At 48.0% G+C, this 19,748-nt stretch overlaps 1 protein-coding gene across 1 annotated transcript in view; it reads right to left on the bottom strand.

Moving 5' to 3' along the window:
* The window catches only part of ADD2 (adducin 2), a 44,193-nt gene extending 25,069 nt beyond the window's left edge, over nucleotides 1-19,124 (bottom strand). Inside the window, exons 1-7 of the mRNA XM_031676512.2 lie at nucleotides 19,038-19,124; nucleotides 14,743-14,959; nucleotides 13,146-13,284; nucleotides 6,662-6,813; nucleotides 6,129-6,209; nucleotides 2,533-2,682; nucleotides 1,019-1,162 (exon numbers count right to left, since the gene is read on the bottom strand). Of these exons, the coding sequence (XP_031532372.1) occupies nucleotides 1,019-1,162; nucleotides 2,533-2,682; nucleotides 6,129-6,209; nucleotides 6,662-6,813; nucleotides 13,146-13,284; nucleotides 14,743-14,925 (849 nt within the window). The 5' untranslated portion in view covers nucleotides 14,926-14,959; nucleotides 19,038-19,124. The remainder of the gene's footprint in view (nucleotides 1-1,018; nucleotides 1,163-2,532; nucleotides 2,683-6,128; nucleotides 6,210-6,661; nucleotides 6,814-13,145; nucleotides 13,285-14,742; nucleotides 14,960-19,037) is intronic.
* Nucleotides 19,125-19,748: the final 624 nt, after the last annotated feature.

Genomic DNA, 19,748 nt, shown 5'->3' with positions numbered 1-19,748 from the left:
GACTGAAAACAACTGGAGTTTTTTCCTCTCAAGAGCCAGAAAAATGGAAAGAGACCATGACTCTGCACCACGAAGGATTTTGCAGATAATGAGCACCCCGTCTCTTAAATTTTGGTGGCATTTCACAGATGGGAAAGTCACGCCTCTCCTGGCACCGCTAATGAGGCTTTAGAGAACGTGGCAGGGATTTCTGCTCTGCGGTGGAGATGAAAGACGGGGACTCTCGACTCAGGGAGTGAGTGCCTTTCAAGGAAGGCGATAAGCCCCCATCAACCCAGGCGTGGCTCTGAAACCTCCTGTACCAAGCTGACCCGCCGTAATTATGTGCTGCTATAAAATAGGTCTTCAGACTTAAATCAGACAATAATAATGAGATTGTTTATCTCTTTAGAGTTAGCAAAAAAAAAAAGTGATAACAAAGTTTGGGGATGCTGTAAGGAAAGAGCATTCTCACATACTAGTCATGATGGGAGGAGAGGGCAATTTGGGAACAGGAAAAGAGCTGTCAAATGTGCATCCTCACGTTCACTTGGGCAGCACATGGATTAAAAGTGCATCCTTCAGAATTTAGCCTAAGGAATCATCCCAAGCACACACAAAGATTTAGCTGGAAGGATTTTTCATCACAGAGTTGTTTACATTAAGAGAGAATTGGGGGGGGGGGTACTTTTCAATGACCAATCACAGAGGACCGTTCAGGTAAGTGGCAGAGCAATGCGGTATAATTTAAAAGTGATGGAGAAAATATTCAATAATGCGCAAAGGTGTTTACTCACAATGCTAATGAGAAAGAAGAAACTATATTTTAGAATCCTAGTCTTGTCAGTCTACGTGACTATATATGGGGGTGTGCACTAAAATCTCAGGGTAGAGTTAAAGATTATTAATCCATTTGTTGATGGTGCTGTTTATCTGCAACTTATAAACATTTTCCAATGAACATTTGTCCCTTTTGGGATGTTGGCTTTTGACAACCCCACCCCAGAGCATCGTCCCAGAACAGCTGAGCCAAACCCACCTTGCAGGTGGGTCCAAGGCACTTCTGCAGGTTGATTCGGTCAGCTTCCTGCTCCATCTCACCATTGAAGTCGTAATAAGCCATGTCCCCCACCAGCAGGGCGTTGTGGGACACAGGCAGGAGGCCCCACTTCATGGCTGACACCTTTAGGGACACGACAGAACGGTTAGCACTGCAGGTCCCCCCGCCCCTCTGTCACAGCTGTTCCTCAGAGGGCACGGTCAAGTTCTATGTGGGGACGGGTGGGGCAAGGGAGCGAGCACAGGAGAAATGAACACCCTCCCCACTGGCCCAGCTCTTGCTTTCTTGCTGCTTCCTCTAATGTCTTTTCATCATAGTTTTCACAGCAGCCACATCAATACATCACCTTCTAAAACTGCTGCAAAGAATACCGTCAAGGGACAGTGTGCTGCTGCCCTCCCCTGCTTGGCTCTTGCCCTAGGACCCGGGACGAGGCAGGGCTGGCAGAGTTGGCACCAGGCTGGGGTGAAGCAGGGTCCAGGGTCCCTGGGGTGAGTCGGCTGAGACCCTCAGCTTTGCGGTCAGTGCAGAAACAGTCACGCCTCCTCACTGACAGGGAGGCCCATTGAGAAGCCCCATGTTATTAGCAATGGGGCAATGCAAGTGCCAGGGAACAGAGTTAAAACCCAGGCTGTCATCCTCACGTCCCAAGTCCTGCCTTTTATTAAAAGCAAGGAGCATGGAGAGGTCAGGAGAGCTTCTCGCCCTCCTTCACTCATCCTGCCCCACATGGAAGCCGGGCTCTGCAGAAATGAACCCTAGGCACAAATACATTGTCCAGTCTTAGCCCAAATTCTGGAAGGTCTGAGTGTTTGTAATCAGCATGCTTTGCAGAGAAAACCACAAGCCAGTGACAGGTCTGTTCTGCCTCTGTAGGTGAGTGGCCTGGGCGTCAGTAAGGTGGAGTGAGGGTTGAGGGAACATGCAGACTGGGTGTCTGCTGTCTTTCCAAGTGCATTGCAGCATCTAAGGTAGACATGAGAAATTCCCAGAGACCTCTGGGGTACAACCTGCTCCTTGAGGGTCTTCCTTATACCCTCTCCCAGTTCTCCTTGCTCCTGTCCCCAGCTCTCAGCCTACCCCAGGCAGCAAAAAGTGGGCACAGTGCAGGTTCCCACCATCTGATCTTCTATCAAAATCTGGTGCCAGGCTGACCTAAGCAGAGACACAGGGGTCACCCTCACCGAGGTCAGGGGTACCAGTTTGGGTACGCAGCAGGTGGGGGGTGCACTGGAGGAACATTGCACATCTTTACATTTTCTCCCCCGACTGAGACTTTCAGAGTTAGAAAAATGGAGAGGAGGTCCCCACATTGAGTGTTCCCTCTCCTCACCCTGGCCTGAGTTCCAGGAAATCTTTCCAGAACTGTTTTAAACGGGGAGATTGGTACTAGCTTGGCAGGGGAGCCTCAGGGAGACCCTCAGAGAAACAGGTGCTGGGGGTCGACTGCTGGCCTCGGGGACTGAAATGCTGGCTGAAGAGGGGACACTCACCGCCGCAGTGGCTGGAGTGTGCAGGTGGATGATGCAGCGCACGTCGGGTCTGGCGGCGTAGATGGCCGAGTGCAGGCAGAAGCCCGTGGTGTCCACTGGGAAGCAGCTGCTGCCCTTCTCCACCACCTCTCCCAGGATGTTCACCTTGATCTGGGCAGAGGGGAGGGGAAGAGAGACTTTGGGTCACCGGCAGGCAGGGGGCCCCTCACTCCCCTCCCCCGGGCACACGCCCACCCACCTCACCCCGGGCAATGCCTGTGCTTGGGGTGGGGACAAGAGACACCGCCCAGCCCTCAGAGTGAGCACACGGGCTGGCGGGTGATAATTCAGCATGAAGAATGCCAGAGCAGAGTTTCTCAAACTTTACTGTGTCTGAGGTTCACCTGGAGACCCTGTCAAATTCGGATTCAGCAGGCCAAGAACAGCCAGAGAGTCCGCATGTCTAACAAGTTCCCAGCGACACCGCTGCTGCGGGGCCACGGACCACACTTGGAGCAGCAAAGTGGGAGAAGAGAGTCATTCACAGACTTCCCCAGAAGCAGATAGGACGAGTCTTTAATGCCAGGAGACCAGAGGGTGCAGAGAAGCCCTCCCAGAGGAAGTGACATCGAAACTGAGCCTTTTTCTTTTAATTTTTATTTTGAAAAAAGTTTAGCTTCTACACCAACGTAACGGGACTAGCATAATGAACACCCATTTACGAGTTGCCTGGAAGCTAGTTCTTAAAAGACAAGTGGAAAGTAGTCACTCACTGGTCTTATCATCTGCTTTTGACTCCAAGGGGCGGGTGGGTGTCATGGTTAAAACTCACACGCTTGTGTGTGTGTGTGTGTGTGTGTGTGTGTGTGCATGCGTGCACGAGCTGCTGACAGAACATCCCCATCGGAGAAGACCTCTTTGGACTCTGACACAGCCAGACAAAAGTCACTCTTTAATCATATCAAAGGCAAAAATGACCCACGCTTCCTCCCGGCTAACAGGAGACACTCACTGTTGCCACTGCTGTACCAACGGCAGCTTCAGCCTCCCTCCGCGTCCCCCTCCCCCATAGGACTGTCCGGTGTCTGGCAGCTGACAGTGCACTATCCAATGCCTCCTTCTTAGGCTCCTCCCCCAAATCACCAAGACAACCCAAATCCTCAGACAGCACCCCCCACTCTGAACACCCTCGGGCTGAACACGCTTCCTGCTCGCCACTGCACTGCAGTCTCCCGGCAGCGGTAGGTAATCAGCTGTATTGACTAGAGGCATTTGTTGGAAATTAACAAGCCGGATTTTAGTTTCTAAAAATCACAACAGCTTTGGCCCTTAACCTGCAGCACCTATACATCCTGAGGGCAGCACACGGGGCAGTTCCACACACGTCCACCCTGCCCAGCCCAGCAGCCGGGCAGACGAGATGGGACCAAAGGATGGAACAGGCTACCGACAGCAGTGGCTTAAGCAGAAGCGTGAGTAAGACGCTCGACAAACCCGCTCTCTCAAAATTCTATTTTAAGTGAATGTTACAGGATGAACATGACTTCCTGACCCCTGAAAGTGGCAGCAACCCTCCTGTCTCCGGTGCTTAAACCCACGAGGGTCTGATGCAGACCCTGGTTTCCCTTCGGCCCAGCTCGCCCAGCCCGTCTGCTGTGTGGCCCGCTCAGACACCCCTCTCTCAGATCGTCTCTCTCTGATCCCATGTGTTCCTTATCTCAGCCTTGGATGTGGGATCTGTTGTCACTCAAGAATCTCTCCAGCCTAATAGGACAGCACTACCCCATGCAGTGCCTTTGTCCAGGGGGCAAACGGTACCCTGCCTTGCGGATGGCCCCGGGGCCACGGGGCTTGGTGTATGGATGTTGCCATTGAGCAAATGTGAACAAGCAGCCCAGTACCCAGGACAAGCTTAGAGTGGAGTGCAGGTTGGGATTTCATCCTCCCCTCCTCCACCCTACCAGCCAGGCTCCCTTGTGCAGTGTGTGAGCTGCACAACCAGACAGAGCAGCCCAGCGTCTGTGCATGTCCTGAACATCTCATGCCCATGGCTAGCAAACCTGTATTTCTAGGTCAGATCTCTTCTGAACCTAGGATGACCAAATGCCAGCTGACCTCTCTCCTTAATGTCCCACCAGCTCTCAAATTCAATCCCACACCCTCAACCTGGCTTCACCAGGCCCCCTAAGACTGCTGGCCCAGAATTTCCTTCCCAGATCATTGTAACAGCCCCTGCAGGTTGTCCCAAGGATGGTTTGCCTCCACACAGCTGTCAGAATGCAATTTCTCCAACGGGAACCTGATCACGTCACTCACCTGCCTCATGATGCTTCCAAGGCTCTGTGTGCCCAGCAGAGTAAAGCCTAAATGCCATCGATTTCCTAGTCCCTCTCTCCTACCCAGCCTCACCTCCAGACAGAATATGTGAGCCAGATTCAGCCACCCACCTGTCCTCAGGTGCACCAGGATCTGGCGAGCATTGGCCTTGGCGTGCTCCTGCCGAGGGCACCGTCGCCTCTGCCCAGCTCCTCCCTGAGCCCTGGTCTATGTCCGCTTAGCCCCTTGGCTACTGAGAACTCTGCTCCTTCACCACAGTTTCAACCTAGAAGCTCCTCCTTCATCCCCTCCAGCTCCTACAGCACCCACTGGGCTCGGCACCCCTCTCCAGGCTCCCCAAGCTTATATCATCTCTAGTCTGCCTCGGAACATTCTTCACTCAGAGTGTGATCACTGATTGCCTCGCTTGTCTCCCTCTCCAGACCACGGATGCCTTAAAGACAGAGCCTGGGCCATCCTTGTGTCTGTGGTCCCAGTCTGACTTGGCCATGACCGCCTTGGGTGGCCCTGTGCAAGTCATGTACCCTCCCTGGGCACCAGTGTCCCCTCCTGCCTGTAAAGTGGCCTGGCCCGTCCTCCTGATCCTGCCCTGCCCAGAGACTCTGAGACGTCGTCAGCCTGCTTTTTTAACTGAGTACCTGGACTCAACCTGGGCTCATGAGTGTGTCTCATGCCTGGCAGAGGCCACAGGTGGCATTCTCCGCTCCCAAGCACACGATCAAGCAGCCACAGCCCATGCATCTAACAGACACTGGGTCCCTTCTGCTTCTAAGACAGTCCCTTCTACTGCTTCCCTCCCCTCAGCCCCGAAATCTCTCCTGAGAGAAACTGATGCCAGAAGTTTCTTCCTACCACACCTAAAAGGAGCAGGAGGAGACCCAGAAGCTATCTCGCACAGCACCGGCACTAGAAGAGTCTTGCACTGCTTTGGGACCAAGCACCGGCTGTTGTTCCAACGTATAGCCCCAACCAGGAAGGCTTCCCGACTCCAGCCTTTGTGGTCCCATCCCAGGCCCAGAGGTCTCCAGGCCCATCTCTCCTCCCCTCTCCTTCCTACTGTGCTTGCTGCCTGCATCTCACATTTGGTCTCTTGGTCACATCATGCTCTGAGCACTGAGTCTGTTTTGGCGTCCATGGGACTCCTCTGTCCCACCAGACTGCAAACTGCCTGAAGGACAGCATGGCAGTGGCTAGCCTGGAGATGACCTGTCACTGTAGGAGCAGACAGGGTACTGTCATTTCAATAAGAAATGTGTGGTGAGATGCCAGACTGTACTCACCAGGCTGGATGCTGTGACTTCGCTGCAAGAAACTCCCTTAGGGCTGATCAGGAAGTGGTCCTGCTCCTTGCTGACTCTCAGCTGGAGGAAAGACACATGTTCTCAGCAGCAAGGAGGGAGAGGGGTCATTTCCAAGGACACGCTACTTGAATCCCCACTTCCTCTAAATCTACTGTACCCAAATCTACCCCCCACCAAGAACGCTTATCTCCTCCTGGCCCATGAGAGATGAAGATGACTCCATCTTTACTTGGAGCTGGGGAAATGGAGCTACAAGAGGAATCTCCCAGTGGCCAAAGGTAGCCCTAGAATTAGGATCCAGAAATCCCTGGCTCCTCATCCAGAGAAGTGCCCCCTGGGCAGGTTACCGATTTCAGGTAAGTGCAGTGGTTAGAAACCTTGGAGGGGCTCATTGAATTTCGGCCACAGGCCACCAGCAGTACCACAGCCATGCCAAGGGTCACGAGTTCCCCCTTTGGATTTTCCAGGGGCCACGTGCAGTGCCCCACCCCCCTCCCAGACGCTCTCCTCACCGTGACGTAGGTGTCACTCAGTTGGGCCCAACCATAGAGGTCCAGGAGGCGGTAGACGCTGCTAATTTTGCACCGCATGAGCCGCTCCCCCTTGGCCAGGTTCAAGGAGTCGGCTGTGTGGAGGTCATTGATGGGGGTCATCATGGAGAAGCCTGTGGGAAGACAGGGCAGCTTGCCGGTCAGGGGTTCCTGTCTGCCCTCCTCTTCTTTGCCCTGGTCCTCTCCAAATTCTCACTGGCACTGGCACTACACAGAGACTTCCATTGGCACGGAATTAAACATTCTCTGACCCTGACCCCAGAGAAGAAACTCCATGAAATTGTGCCCAAGGAAGTCCTCTGCTCATTCAGATAAAAACGGCATTGCTTTTGGTCGAAAATTATAACAAGACTCAGGCCACTGAATGAAAGGTTCTCACAGTGCCAAGCTTGCTGTAAATTTTAAGATGGACATTGAATAAAAGCATAAATAAATTTTTGAGTAGAAATAGGGGGACATTTCACCAGTTAGCTTCAAAGAAGTTGTTACTAATCATCAGGCCTACTGTTATCATATTGTTTTGACTGTACTGTGTGAGATAACACTTTCTCTGACTGGGAAACAAGGCAAACAGAAAGCCAATCAGACAAGAAGTCAATTCCTCAATTTTTTTTGACAAGTTAGAAACTTCCAGAAGTCAGTGTGGCCATGGTTGGCTGAAGGGCCGGAGGCCTTGGTGGGCCACGTCTGTTCCCCTCTGAATGTGTAATCCCTTGGTTATTTATGGTTCCTTCTGGGCTTGTGAGGGGGATGTGGAAGTAAAATGGAAATGGGCCTAGGGAGTGTGACAGTCTTACGCTCAGGGCACCCAAAGGGTCTAGGAGGTGACGCCCAGTCTGTCCTACTAACCGTGATGACCACTGCCTACGTGTCTCAGGAAGGCAGAGGAGGGCATCTGAGCCCCAGCACTCTGATCAGTCAGTGTCTAGGAAACAATAAAAGAATCAATAGGAAAAGGTTCTGGCTGAAAATGATGTCTGGCTGGGAGCCTCCTGATGCTGCCTCTCCCAGCATCCCACTAAAGCCTTTAATGGATTTAAATGCTCTTCGGAAGCTCCCACCATCTCCATAAACCTCACTGCTACACCATGTGATGTATGTCCTGTATCAGGTTTGCCATTAGGTGAAATGATGAGATGGTCTGTGAATATGCAGGTGGACTGGGTGCATAAAGCAAGTAGAGGAAGCCCCGAACACCCCATGTCAGGAAGGTGCACCCAGGAGGCCCCTGCCCACCAGCGGTGGTACACCTCCAGGGCATACGTCCAGTACATGAAGTTGACAGGGACAAAAGTGGTCCAAAGGCTCAGCTGATCTGGCAAGAAGAACAGTAACAAAACCCCACAGTTAAGGATTTCGAGTTCAAATTCACCAGTCTGGGATCCCTGCCTCCTCTCTAGTTCCCCAGACAAGTAATTACCTCTTTGCTTCACCCCGGCAGCAAAAAGGGAGGCATATTAAAAGCATAAGGCTCCCAGGCAAAGCCAGGCAGGGGTAGGGGTGGGGGCTGCTGTTGGGAGGGTCTTCAGACTCAAGAGCTCTTTGAATCCTTCTCTTGAGTCACTCAAGAGCTCTTTGAATCCTTCTCTTAGAAATAGCTATGGAGTCCCAGAGATGGCCAGGGGGCCAGAACAGGTCTAGAAACACTCAGTCTGTCTTGTTCTCTGTGTCCCATATCAAAGAGTTTCCCTCCCCAACCCTGTGGAGCTTCCCTAAAAAGATTACCCCACCCACAGGCCCAGAAGAGACCTATTCATAGACATAATGCTTATTCTGACCAGCCTCACTAAAGCTAGGATGGCTCAGCGCCACATTTACGACACAGATCTAACTGAGCCATTATTTCACAGTACCTAAGAAAATATAGAAAAAGATGAAAAGTCATCAAAACCCCTGAAAGCTGACTAAATAACTCACTATATAGGGGGGAAAAGAAAACAAACAAATTCTAAGGCAAATGGAGCTGGACAAAGAACAACCTATCCAGGCCTGAACTCATGACACTTGGAACGTCCTGTCTCCACATTCTCCAACTCAAACACCCTGGTGTGCACCAGTCACATTTTCAGGCATCCATCCAACTGTCTTTCTGAGATGCTGATCAGCGAGGCAATGGGAATGCTCATCAGCCCTATTTCTCTCTCAAAAAGAAGTGTATAAGGTCAGAGTCATGAAAATGATGAGAAAAAAATATGATAGATACAGGAGGCAAAGACCAGAGAGCCTGGCTGTAAGTTATCAGTATTGATATGATAGAAGAAAAAATTCCTGGATTGAAAAAAAAAAAAAGCAGAAACGTTATATATATAAACTATACGGACTTCGTGTATTCCAGGGGGGAGAAGTCCATTAAAAGAAAAAACCTACAATTACATGCTTCTTGACTACATTCCTGAAATACAAGGCAAGGGGGAAAATCCACAAGCATCTAGAAAAAAATTGGTTACATACAAAGAAGCCAATAGTAGAGAGTTTCAGATTTCTCTGCTACAGCAAGAGATGTGAAAAGATAATATTATTGGAAACTGATAAAAGCAAACACTGAAGCAGAGTGACAGAAAACAGGTAAACAAAGGGACCACACGAAAGGATCCCAGGCAAATAAAAACAAACCAAAACAGAGGCCATAATATTATCAAAGTAAAAGTCAGGGAAAACAATATGCTTTTGGACAGAAAAGGCCCATTTCGTAGGTCATTTTATACGGACTAAAGGCATAATCCATAATGAAGCTGTAGCTATAAAGAACACTTATGTTTTGAAAAGCATTTCGTCAAGATACATACACAAAGCAAAAGCTATCAGAAATTCAGAGAGAAATGAACAGAAATCAAACACAGTGGGAGACGACACAACTTTCAGTTTTTATAAAATCTAAAACTACAAATGAAGATATAGATTAAATACTATGCCCAGAGACACAGTCTACATCCATGCATCATTTAAATATGCTATTACTAGGCCACAAAGAAAATTTCAATAAATCCGCAACACAGACATTAAATAAGCTACATTTTCTAAACGTAATGCAACAAGACTAGATGTTATTAACAAACCCTTAAAAGACTACAAATTTCACCATTTGGAAATGAGAAAACACACTCCCAGAGTGTGTTTATTTTATTTTAGAATAAAAATAAAACCAAAACGGCAACTGCAAACTAGAAATTAACAATAAAGGATATCAAAATTTACAGGGTAAGACCAAATTTATCCTCAGAGAAAAAAAGTCATAACTTTAAATGCCTTTATTGTTGAATTAAATATGAAAATAAATGAAATCCATTTTATTCTATTGAAGACAAAATATAAATAATAAAATAAACCAAAGAAAAGTTATGGAAAAGAATTAATGAATAGGAAAACAAAATCAATGAATTGGGAAATAAGAAAATTAGTGGAACCAATATGTAAGTTCAAGAATTGGCCTCCATGAGACGATCTATGAATAAACCAACCACTGGATTGGTCAATAAAGAGGAACTGGGAATACATGGCACCAAGAATGAGAATGGGATGTCATCTCATTCACAACACAAAGTTTAAATGACAAAAATAATATTGTAAATCACTCTAGTTATTTTTAAAGCCTCATGAAATAGATTATTTTATATAAAGTATATGACCAAAATTTCCCTAAGCAGCAGCAAAATAAAATTTCAAAAAACTTTAGATGAAACTAAGAAAAAAAAAGTTACCAAAATTATTCCAGATCTGGACGGATTTATAAGTGAAAAATAAATCTTCAATGAGCAGAGACTTCTTATCTAATTTAAACACCACCAGGGCAAAGAAAAGGGTGGGTGGGGATCACCCTGATTCATTGTAGGAAATTATAGCCTTAGTACCAACACTAAATGAAGGTTGCTCAAGAGAACTGCTTTTTATCATGTGTGAATATGGGTGTAAAAGTTAATAAAATTCCAGCTAATCAAATCCAGTAGAGTATTTTCAAAAGAATGCATCAAAACCACAAATGATTTATTCCAGGAATGAAAAAAAGAGTTCAATATTCAAAAATCTATTAATATAATTCATCACATCAATAGTTCAAGTAAAGAAAACTCAATAAATGCCCAAATGCATTTTATAAAATTCAATATCCATTTCTGAGAAAAACCCATACTGAACTAGAATAAAAAGATATTTCTTCAACATGATAAAGAATAACTATCTCAAACTCCTGTGGTAAAAGAATTTCCATTAAAGTCAGAAACAAGATAAGGGTGATGACCTGCTAATCTATTATTAAACACTGTTCGGAGAGCTCTAATGGATGTAATCAAAAAGCTGGAAAAATAAACCAAAAAGGTAAATACTGGAATGAAGGATGCAAAATGACCATTATTTGCCGATCATGTGATTTTTCTATATACAAAACCCAAACGAATGGAGAGGATGTTAGAATTTAAGAGTTCCATAAGGGGCTAGTTCCAAAGCACATATATATCCAACGATCTCCCTAGATAACAGCTCTACCCAGAAAAAGACACAAATGAACTTATTTACAAAGCAGAAACAGACTCACAGACATAGAAAATAAACTTTTAGTTACCAGAGGGAAGGGATAAATTGGGAGTTTGAGATTTGCAGATACTAACTACTGTATATAAAATAGATATATAGATTTCTTCTGTATAGCAATAGCACAGGGAACTATATTCAGTATCTTGTAGTAACCTATAAGGAAAAAGCATATGAAAACAAATATATGTATGTTCATGTATGACTGAAGCGTTGTGCTGTACACCAGAAGGTGACAAGACATTGTAAACTGACTATACTTCAAGGAAAAAAAGAAAAAAAAAAGGATGATTTAATTGCAAAAGAAAAAGAAAAAAAATGGACAAAGTTACATAAAATTTAACAGGATAAACTTAATAAGAAATTAGTAGGGACTGTATAAATAACCACTAACTTTTCTAATGGATATTAAAGAAGACTTAAATACACAGAAGATACATGTCATTTCTGAAAAGATTTAAAATTCATTCATGCAAATTTTTTAAAGCACCTGTTATGTGTCAGCTACTTTTCTAAGTCCAGGACCCTATTCCAATAGTGAACAAAATATATAAATTTCCTTTTCTCCATGCAGCATATATTTAATATAAATTGTACATTAATAAATTCTCCACCAAATTAATATATTCATTTAATGTAATCCCAATCAGAATCCCAAAAGAAATCTTTTGAGGTAGATGGAGAGACTTGACAAAATACTTCTAAAGTTATTTTAAAGAATCATCTTGTACGATGGTTGAGAAAAACTGGCAAATGATAGTTAAGGGTATTTTGCTGTATGATAAAACATGGGAAAGGTGTTTCTATGCATGTAGTCAAAAGCAGAACACACAAAGGAAAATAATAGTGGATTCAACTACATGGAAATTAAAGAATTCTACAATACAAAATTATCATGAACAAAATTAAAAGGCAAAGGAGACACTGGGAAAAAAATCTGCAATATATTTGACAGGGGAGTAGGGAAATAGCCTTACTTTACAATGATTTTTAAATCAGTACGAAAAGAATATCGAAGTAGGGAAACTGGCAAAGATGTGATAGGCAATTTATGAAAAAAGAAAATCATGCCCAATTTGTATATGAAAATATGGTCAATCTCATTAGTAGTTAGTAATTAAATAAATATACATTGAATGGTAACAAATACTACAGATCAGGGTGGAGGAAGCAGGCACTCTTGCCTTTCTGGTAGGAATGTAAATTGATTCCATCTTTCTCCAGAGTAATTTTGAATTATGCATTAGAGTCTCTAAACATGCCTATAATTCAGTCTGGCAATTCTGCTTCTAGTAATTTATCTTAAGGGAATAGTCATGGATATAATCACAGATTTATTTACAAGGATGTTTATTGCATTGTTTTCCATCATAGCAAAAAGTTGGAAACAACCTAAAAGTCCAAAACGGGAAACTGATTAAATAAACTATGGCCTATTCAGCCATGTGCAGAATAGATCCACCAAAAATTATGTTACAGAATCATATTTTATTCTGTGAAAAATTAGTCAATATATCCTAAGCCTATTAAATTTGTATGTATAATGTGGTTCCATTTTTTTTTTTTTGCATAGCCTGTGTACGTTAAGAGAAAAGGGCTGGAAGGATATACACCAAAATATTGATAACAGCAATTTCTTGGTTTTTCAAGTACAGTGATTTTTGTTTTCCTCTCTCCCTTAAGTCATCACCACCCCCACCCTATTCCCGGGCATCAGGGATAATTCTCCATTGGGCCTTTAAATCATAGCAGCATCAGAAGCAGAGCCAGGTACCCCTCGGACGGCTGCCTAGCTCCCCCAGGTCCCCTAATGCAGCTGCACCACTCCGTAGCCTGGCAACCGAGCTGCTTCTTAGTGCTCCTTCCCACCCCCTCAACTCCCTCCACCTCTGCTCCTGGCAGCTCCCCAGATTCCACGTACTCATGGAAGCTGTTGGGAAGACTGCGTGGGAGGTGCTGGCCATGAAGTCCGCGATCTGCCGCAGGGCCCAGATGTTGGAAGAGTTGTTCCCCTTCTTCATCTGCTCCTGGATGAGGCCTTCCAGCTCCTCCCTGAAAGACTGAAGCAGCCCCCCAAACCCGAGGCGCTGGTTCTCCCACTGCGTCCAGTGAAGGAAACCCAGGGCCCCTCTTCCAAGTGCCCACCCCTCGCCCCTGGGTCAGCTAGGCCAGGGCCTCACGTGGGAATCTCTGGGCCCCAGAGGGCACTGGGCTGTCCCACTGGGACCTCAGGAGCCTCAACAAACTGATGTTGGTGGGGGTGGGCAGCAACAAGGAGATGCTGGGAACCTATCCTTTTCCCTTTGTCCTGTGGGCAATACTCCAGATTCCAGGGCCTTCTTGTGTCTTAGTGATACCTAGACCCCTCCCCCTATCAGACATGGCAGGACTTCACTTTAGCAATTAAAAGACACTTTAAAAAGCAGAACTGGATGACAAAGTGTGCCACCTTGCCTGTCCACTAGCCAGGCTTATGGCTCTTCTGGGCCTCAGTTTCCTCATGCACAAAAAGATTTGATCATCTCAGAGGTCGCTTCCACTCTGATATCCCGCTACCCTAAGCCCGGCTTTTCAGACCCTCTGGCCACAAATAGGGCGTGCCTGCCCACCAGGTGGCAGCCGGGGACACTCAGGAGGAAACCCAGGTGTTGGGGGATCTACAAAAGGATAGAAGCATCATGAGCTCCTCCTGTCCCATCTCCTGCCTGAGAAGAGTCTAGTCCTTGGGGGCCTCCCAAACCTCGGCTGGTACTAACTCTGCCACTTCTATCACATCTGCCATCCCTTCTAGTCACACTCAGGGTTTCTGTCATTCTAATGCTTTTAGCACCTGTCATATTTCTCCTGACACAGTGTCACCTGTCATCAAGACCTCGGGCCCATTCCCCTTAGCGCTGTCCTGTGAGGTCTGAGCGCTCCTTGTGTGCTCTCAACCAGGGTCACACGCAGCCCACCTACATGAGGGCTGGGGACACAGTTCTTTGTGGTGTTCAGAAAAGGGCCCCAAGCCGCTTACGTGGCGCCCCACGCTGGAAGCCGGTTTACACAAATGTCTCTTACGTCTCTCTTAGTTTTTGGTGAGGAGGGAAAGGAGGACTGAAAACTGAGGTTCAAAAGGACACAAGAAACCGAGATGGGGCTCCTGTCTCTCAGACCGACCTCCTCCTACCACCGAGCCAAACCGCTGCACAGAAACCAGGTTTTGCCATCCGCCAGCGACCAGGGAGAGGCTCAAACACCCACGCTGCCAGAGCGCGGTGCTCAGAGAGCTTAAAATTGCTCCGACCCAGAGCAAGCGGAAGAGGAGTTACTTATCTTTCAGGTTCGCTGGGTGAATCAGCGTTCCCCCCACCCCACCCCCTCCCCTCCCACTCCCCCCCACCCCCTCCCCTCCCACTCCCCCCCACCCCCTCCCCTCCCACTCCCCCCCCATCCCCTCCCCTCCCACTACCCCCCCACTCCCCCAGCCCCGGCCTCCTTCCTCCTCCCCCGCCCCGCCCGCGGCAGACCCCACCCACCGGGCTCTGCAGGATCATGGTGACGCGCTTCTTCTGCTCCATCAGGTTGAAGTCCTGCCGCAGGTCCGCGGCTCGGCTGCGAAGGCGCAGGTACTCAGGGTCGTCCTCGGAGAAGCGGTCGAAGTACTGCTGCCCCTGCGGGGGCGGCGGGGAGGCAGCCTCGGGGACAGTCTCTTCACTCATTGTCCTGCTGGGTGTACAGTCCACTCCTGGAACCCTGCGGGGAAGGGAGGAAGGGGCTCCCAGTCGGGGTACACGTCTCCTAAAACAGGACCTGGATTCGAGGGGAGTCGCCCTGGCTTGCGGCTACTTCCAGGAGGGTGTGAGCGGGGCCTTGGGTTGGAGGGCAGGGCTCCGGCAACTGCCGGCCTATAGGGGGCGCTAAAGCACCGTCCGACTAAGTGAATATAAGGCCCCGGCTTGGGGACCACCGCCCTTCCCTGCCCTACCGCCCGGCTTCCCTGGCCACACTCCGGTTCAAGTAGACCGGTCCCCAAGTGCGAGCGCGACCTGCAGACGTTTGGGGCCATTTCTGTGAGGCTTATCCACGCAGTGTAAAGCTATTCACTGGGAATTCGTACTTGATCTAAAATGTAAACCCTCGAAGAAATCTCCTAAAAACATTTGGTGGGAAATCCACAGGAGAAAGGGAAAAAAGAATGAGGAAATTCTAAAAGGCAGGGAATTTTTGCGCAGTGCGTTTCTCCAACTTTGACTTTGGCCTCTTGAAAAGAATTACTGGTGGATCTGTATTCAAATGCCACCACAACCTCCCCTACACACACTTATACAAGTTTAAAAAACCACGACCTCTGACCTTCATTCTGCCACTAATTACTCATCCCTTATAAAAACGCTTACCAAATCTCCCCCAATTAGCACTACCCTTACCAGCCATGTCCATGAGATGGAGGGTGGAGGATGGAGGAAGGAGTCGTCTGGGAGTAGTGGCCAAAAGCAAACAAACCAAATAAACATTCACCAAAGAAGTATTTGGAAACCTATTTGGCAGGTTGCTAGAATGACTGAGGTTGGACTTAGTGACACTGAAAGCTCGATTCTTCATCTAAGCAGAGAACGAGTGCCTGAGTCCATCAGGAATGTTTCTGGTTGAATTAGCTCTGGACTAGACGTCAGAGCTTGCAGTGTTGCCCCAGTTCTGACATTCTGTAGCTGCATGGACTTGGGCAACTAATTGCCCACTTGGGTCTCATTTTGTCCATCTCTAAAAGGGGGAGTGAACACAGCGGACTTCTGGGGCCTCTTCCAGCTCTGACACTATGTGGAGAGAGACACATTTATGTAGAGAAGGCAGAAGAACAGAAGATCCAGGTTTCCTGGAACAAGACACCCTCTTTCTACATTTCCCCAGTGCCTCTCCCTCAAGCCAAATGCCAAAAGAGAAACATGCAAAGAACACACATGACCTCCTGACAGTTGCCTTGTGGTTGCAAGTCAATCCCACGTGCATGGGATACTCATGGGAATACCTCACCCTCAGCATGCTCCCACCCAGCCTCATCTCTGGTACTTGGGCAGTAAGAAGAGCCGGCGAGGTCAAACACAGTGGGAACGCATCGGAGCCATGCAGACATCGGGTCACCACCCAGATCCTTCTGGGCAGACAGTGCTGCAAACCAGAATTCTTCCAGAGACATCACTCCACTGTACTCAACCCTTTTAATTCTCTTTGGCACCTTGACAGCCCCAAGTCTTTGATGTTACTTTAAAAATAGCAACAAGCCACCCCCCGATGGGTAAACTGGATGTGAGTGGGGAGATCCCTGCGTTCCTTCCAACACCAAGTCCCACCAGCTTCAGAACCAACTGAGCTGTCAGCTTCTCTGGGACTGGCTCCGCCTGGTGCTGAATCTTCCTGGCCTAAATCCTATTCATCCAGGCAGGAAAAAGTCAGTCCTCTCCTTTCCCTTTGGAGTGGCTGCATTTCCCAGGAACAGGTCTGGGAAGGCTCTGAAGTAGCTCTCCCCTATATAGCATGAGGAATGAAGAAGTTCTGGGCCTGATGGACAGGAGCCCCTGGGCCTGCCTTCACTTCTTAGAGCCCAGGCCCATAGGGCTGCTCCAGAGATGCTCTGATGGGGTGAGGTAGGACATGAAGACCCTGACTCTCTCACCAAGACAGCCAGGGCCTGGGCAAACTCTTTGGCTTTGTGAACCAGAGGCATCCTTTTGTGCCCCTTCCTTCCATTCCCAAAATGTTAGGAGGTGATCAAAGTTGTGTGCAGTACAGCTTAGTGGTTAAAAGCATGGCCTCTGGAACTAGACCTCAAATCTCAGCTATGCCCCTTAAGAGCTGTGTGATCTTGGGCAAGTTACCTAACCTCTCTGTGCCTCACTTTCCCCATATATTAAATGGCGATTGCAACTATTCAGCTCCTCTTTAGGTTGTTGTGAGGATTAGGTGAGTTAATGTACGTGAAGTACTTCACACAGTGCCTGGTGTGAGGCAAGCGCTATTAGCATTGGCTCTCATTATGTGCCATTGAGGGGCTAGACTCATCGTAGCGTTAGAAACTCAAGTAATGAGAGGCTTATGATTCAATTGTAAACAGGTGCACACTAAATAACTGTAATTATATGTTTTAGTCCCCAAACTAATTCAATCTCGAGCTATATTAACAAAAAGAAAATCCAGAAAAAGACCGACGAGAATGCCTTGTTCTCTGACCAGATAGTGGGAACACAGCAACCTGGAGATCCCAGAAAAGGGAGGGAAACAGTGTAAAGATCACAGGAGATCGGCACTTGTGGGGTCAGGCGTGACGTCATTCAGAGATAGAAGAAGACATATATGTCTATATATAAGTGAATCACTATGCGGTACACCAGAAACTAACACAACATTGTAAATCAACTATACATCAATTAAACAAAAGAAAAAGAGAACGACTACATGGGGCCTCTGGCCCGGGTTCCTGGCACAGAGCTTCAAAACACCATGAGATTTCTAAAATGTCCAGAAGACCTGAGGAGTATCTTTTGTTAGTCATAATGAGCCGCTTTCCCCAAACCTGAGTTTTTATGCAAATGAGGTAACTAGCAGTGGGCACTTAAGACATTTCAAGGGACAGACTGGCCACCAAGAAAGACTGAGCACGTGATTAGAGGGTTAGAACTTCAGCCCACCCCAACTGCCGAGGGAGGGAGGGGACGGGGGCTGCAGCCTGCATTCAGTCAGGTAGCAAATGATTTAATCACTTATGCCAGTAATAACACACACAGCCCCATTAAAGAATGCTGGACACCGAGGCCTGGGGGAGCTTCTTGGTTCATGAGCACACCGCAGCGCTGGGCAGTGACGGATCCCACCAGGAGGGGGCGTGGAAGCTCTGCACCCTGCCCTCAACCCCTTGACCCTGCCCCTCTTTCTTTTGACTATTCCTGAGTTGGATCTTTTATAATAAAACTGTAATTGCTGTTACAGCGCTTTTAGTGAGTTCGGTGAGTTATCCCAGGGAATTATAGAAACTGAGAGGGAGATTGTGGGAACCATCAAATTTATAGTTAAGTCGGTCAGAAGTGCAGGTGGTGAGGGGACCACACCTGCAGCTGGCCCCTGAAGTGGAAGGAGTCTTGTCCATAACCTTGCCTTTGCACTTATGTGCCCTGTAACTCAGGGTAGTGTCAGAGAATTGGTGAGGGAACAGCACCAGGCAACTTCTATTTGTGATTTAGTTTCATTCCCAGGACCACTCTAAAAGGGAGAAATTATTGTCCAGCTTTACAGATAAACTGAATCAGAGAGGTTAACTAACTTGCCCCAGATCACACAGGGAATAGTGGAGTCAGGATTTCAACCAGGCCTGTCTCTGGCCCCCCATCCTGCACTCCTTCACTCCAACTGCCTGCAAATATCTGTTGGGTTGCCATGTGGAGGAGGGATCAGGCTGATTCTTTAGAACCTCAGGGGCCAGAACCAGGGAACCAAGTGCTACATGCAGGCAGATTCTAGCTGCGGATATGAGGGTGAACCTTCCACCAGCAGGAGCTGCTCAGTGATGAGAAGATCGGACAGGCTGCCTTGTTAGGTGGTGAGCTCTCTCCTTGGGAGTCAGAGTGACCACAGGATGCAGTAGAGGGGCTTCTGTCCTGCTGGGGGTCAGACTAGTGACCTCTAAGGTCCTTCAGATTCCACGGTAGCTCTGGAGTCAGCAGGATGGGGGGAGTTCATGGCAATGACCTGAGTGTCTAGAAGCTCATCCTGGTGAGAATGGACCCAGCCAAAAAATGTGTCTCACCACCCCCATCACCACCAAAAGCTACAGACTATTTACCAGGAGGCTGGATCAGCCTTGTCCCAGGCTGCTTCTTCTCAGCGCTCAGCCTGCACTCTCAGCTCCACGCCCGGGGTCGCTGACCACATCTACGGGATTTCAAACATCCGGGTGGAAACTGGAAAACACAAACACGACAAATATCAGGGTGTTGTTGTCTGCACCACCATGACTCTTTTTAAGAATTTCCCAGCAGTCCTTAAAATAAATCAGCACCTAATGGTGCTGTAAAAAAAAAAAAAAAAAACACTCTGGCTGGCTGCTTATTAGACTGTGGCAAGTCACAGGCACTCAAGGGCCTTGGCCGACCCCAGTGCCCCACGGCCACCTTAAAAATGACCTGCCAGAACAGACCATCACTCTGGCCAAACCTACACCAGAGCCTCTCTCCTCCAGCCAGCGCCTCCTCCCTTCCCCCCACCCAGCTGGCCACCTCTCAAGGGTCCCAGAAGGCAGCTTTGACTTCTCCCTTGTGCACCTACTCTGTCACCAAATTCTCTGGTCTTAAGCGCCCTCACCCAGAGCACGCCACCCGGAGTCAAGCCAGCCTCTCCCCATCCCTTTCATGGTCTCTGCCTGGCCTTTCTGCTCTCATACACTCCACTCCCCACCTCCTCACTGTCCAATCAGTAGCCAGAGTCGCTGTTCTGAAAACGCAAACCAGGCCCGCCAGTCACTGCCCTGCATCCCCTCCCCCCATCCATGGCGCCC

The sequence above is a fragment of the Vicugna pacos genome, chromosome 15 (assembly GCF_048564905.1).
Source record: "Vicugna pacos chromosome 15, VicPac4, whole genome shotgun sequence".
Classification (NCBI taxonomy): domain Eukaryota; kingdom Metazoa; phylum Chordata; class Mammalia; order Artiodactyla; family Camelidae; genus Vicugna; species Vicugna pacos.
Note: the sequence above shows the minus strand (reverse complement) of the source record. Positions and strands in the feature narration are given on the sequence as shown.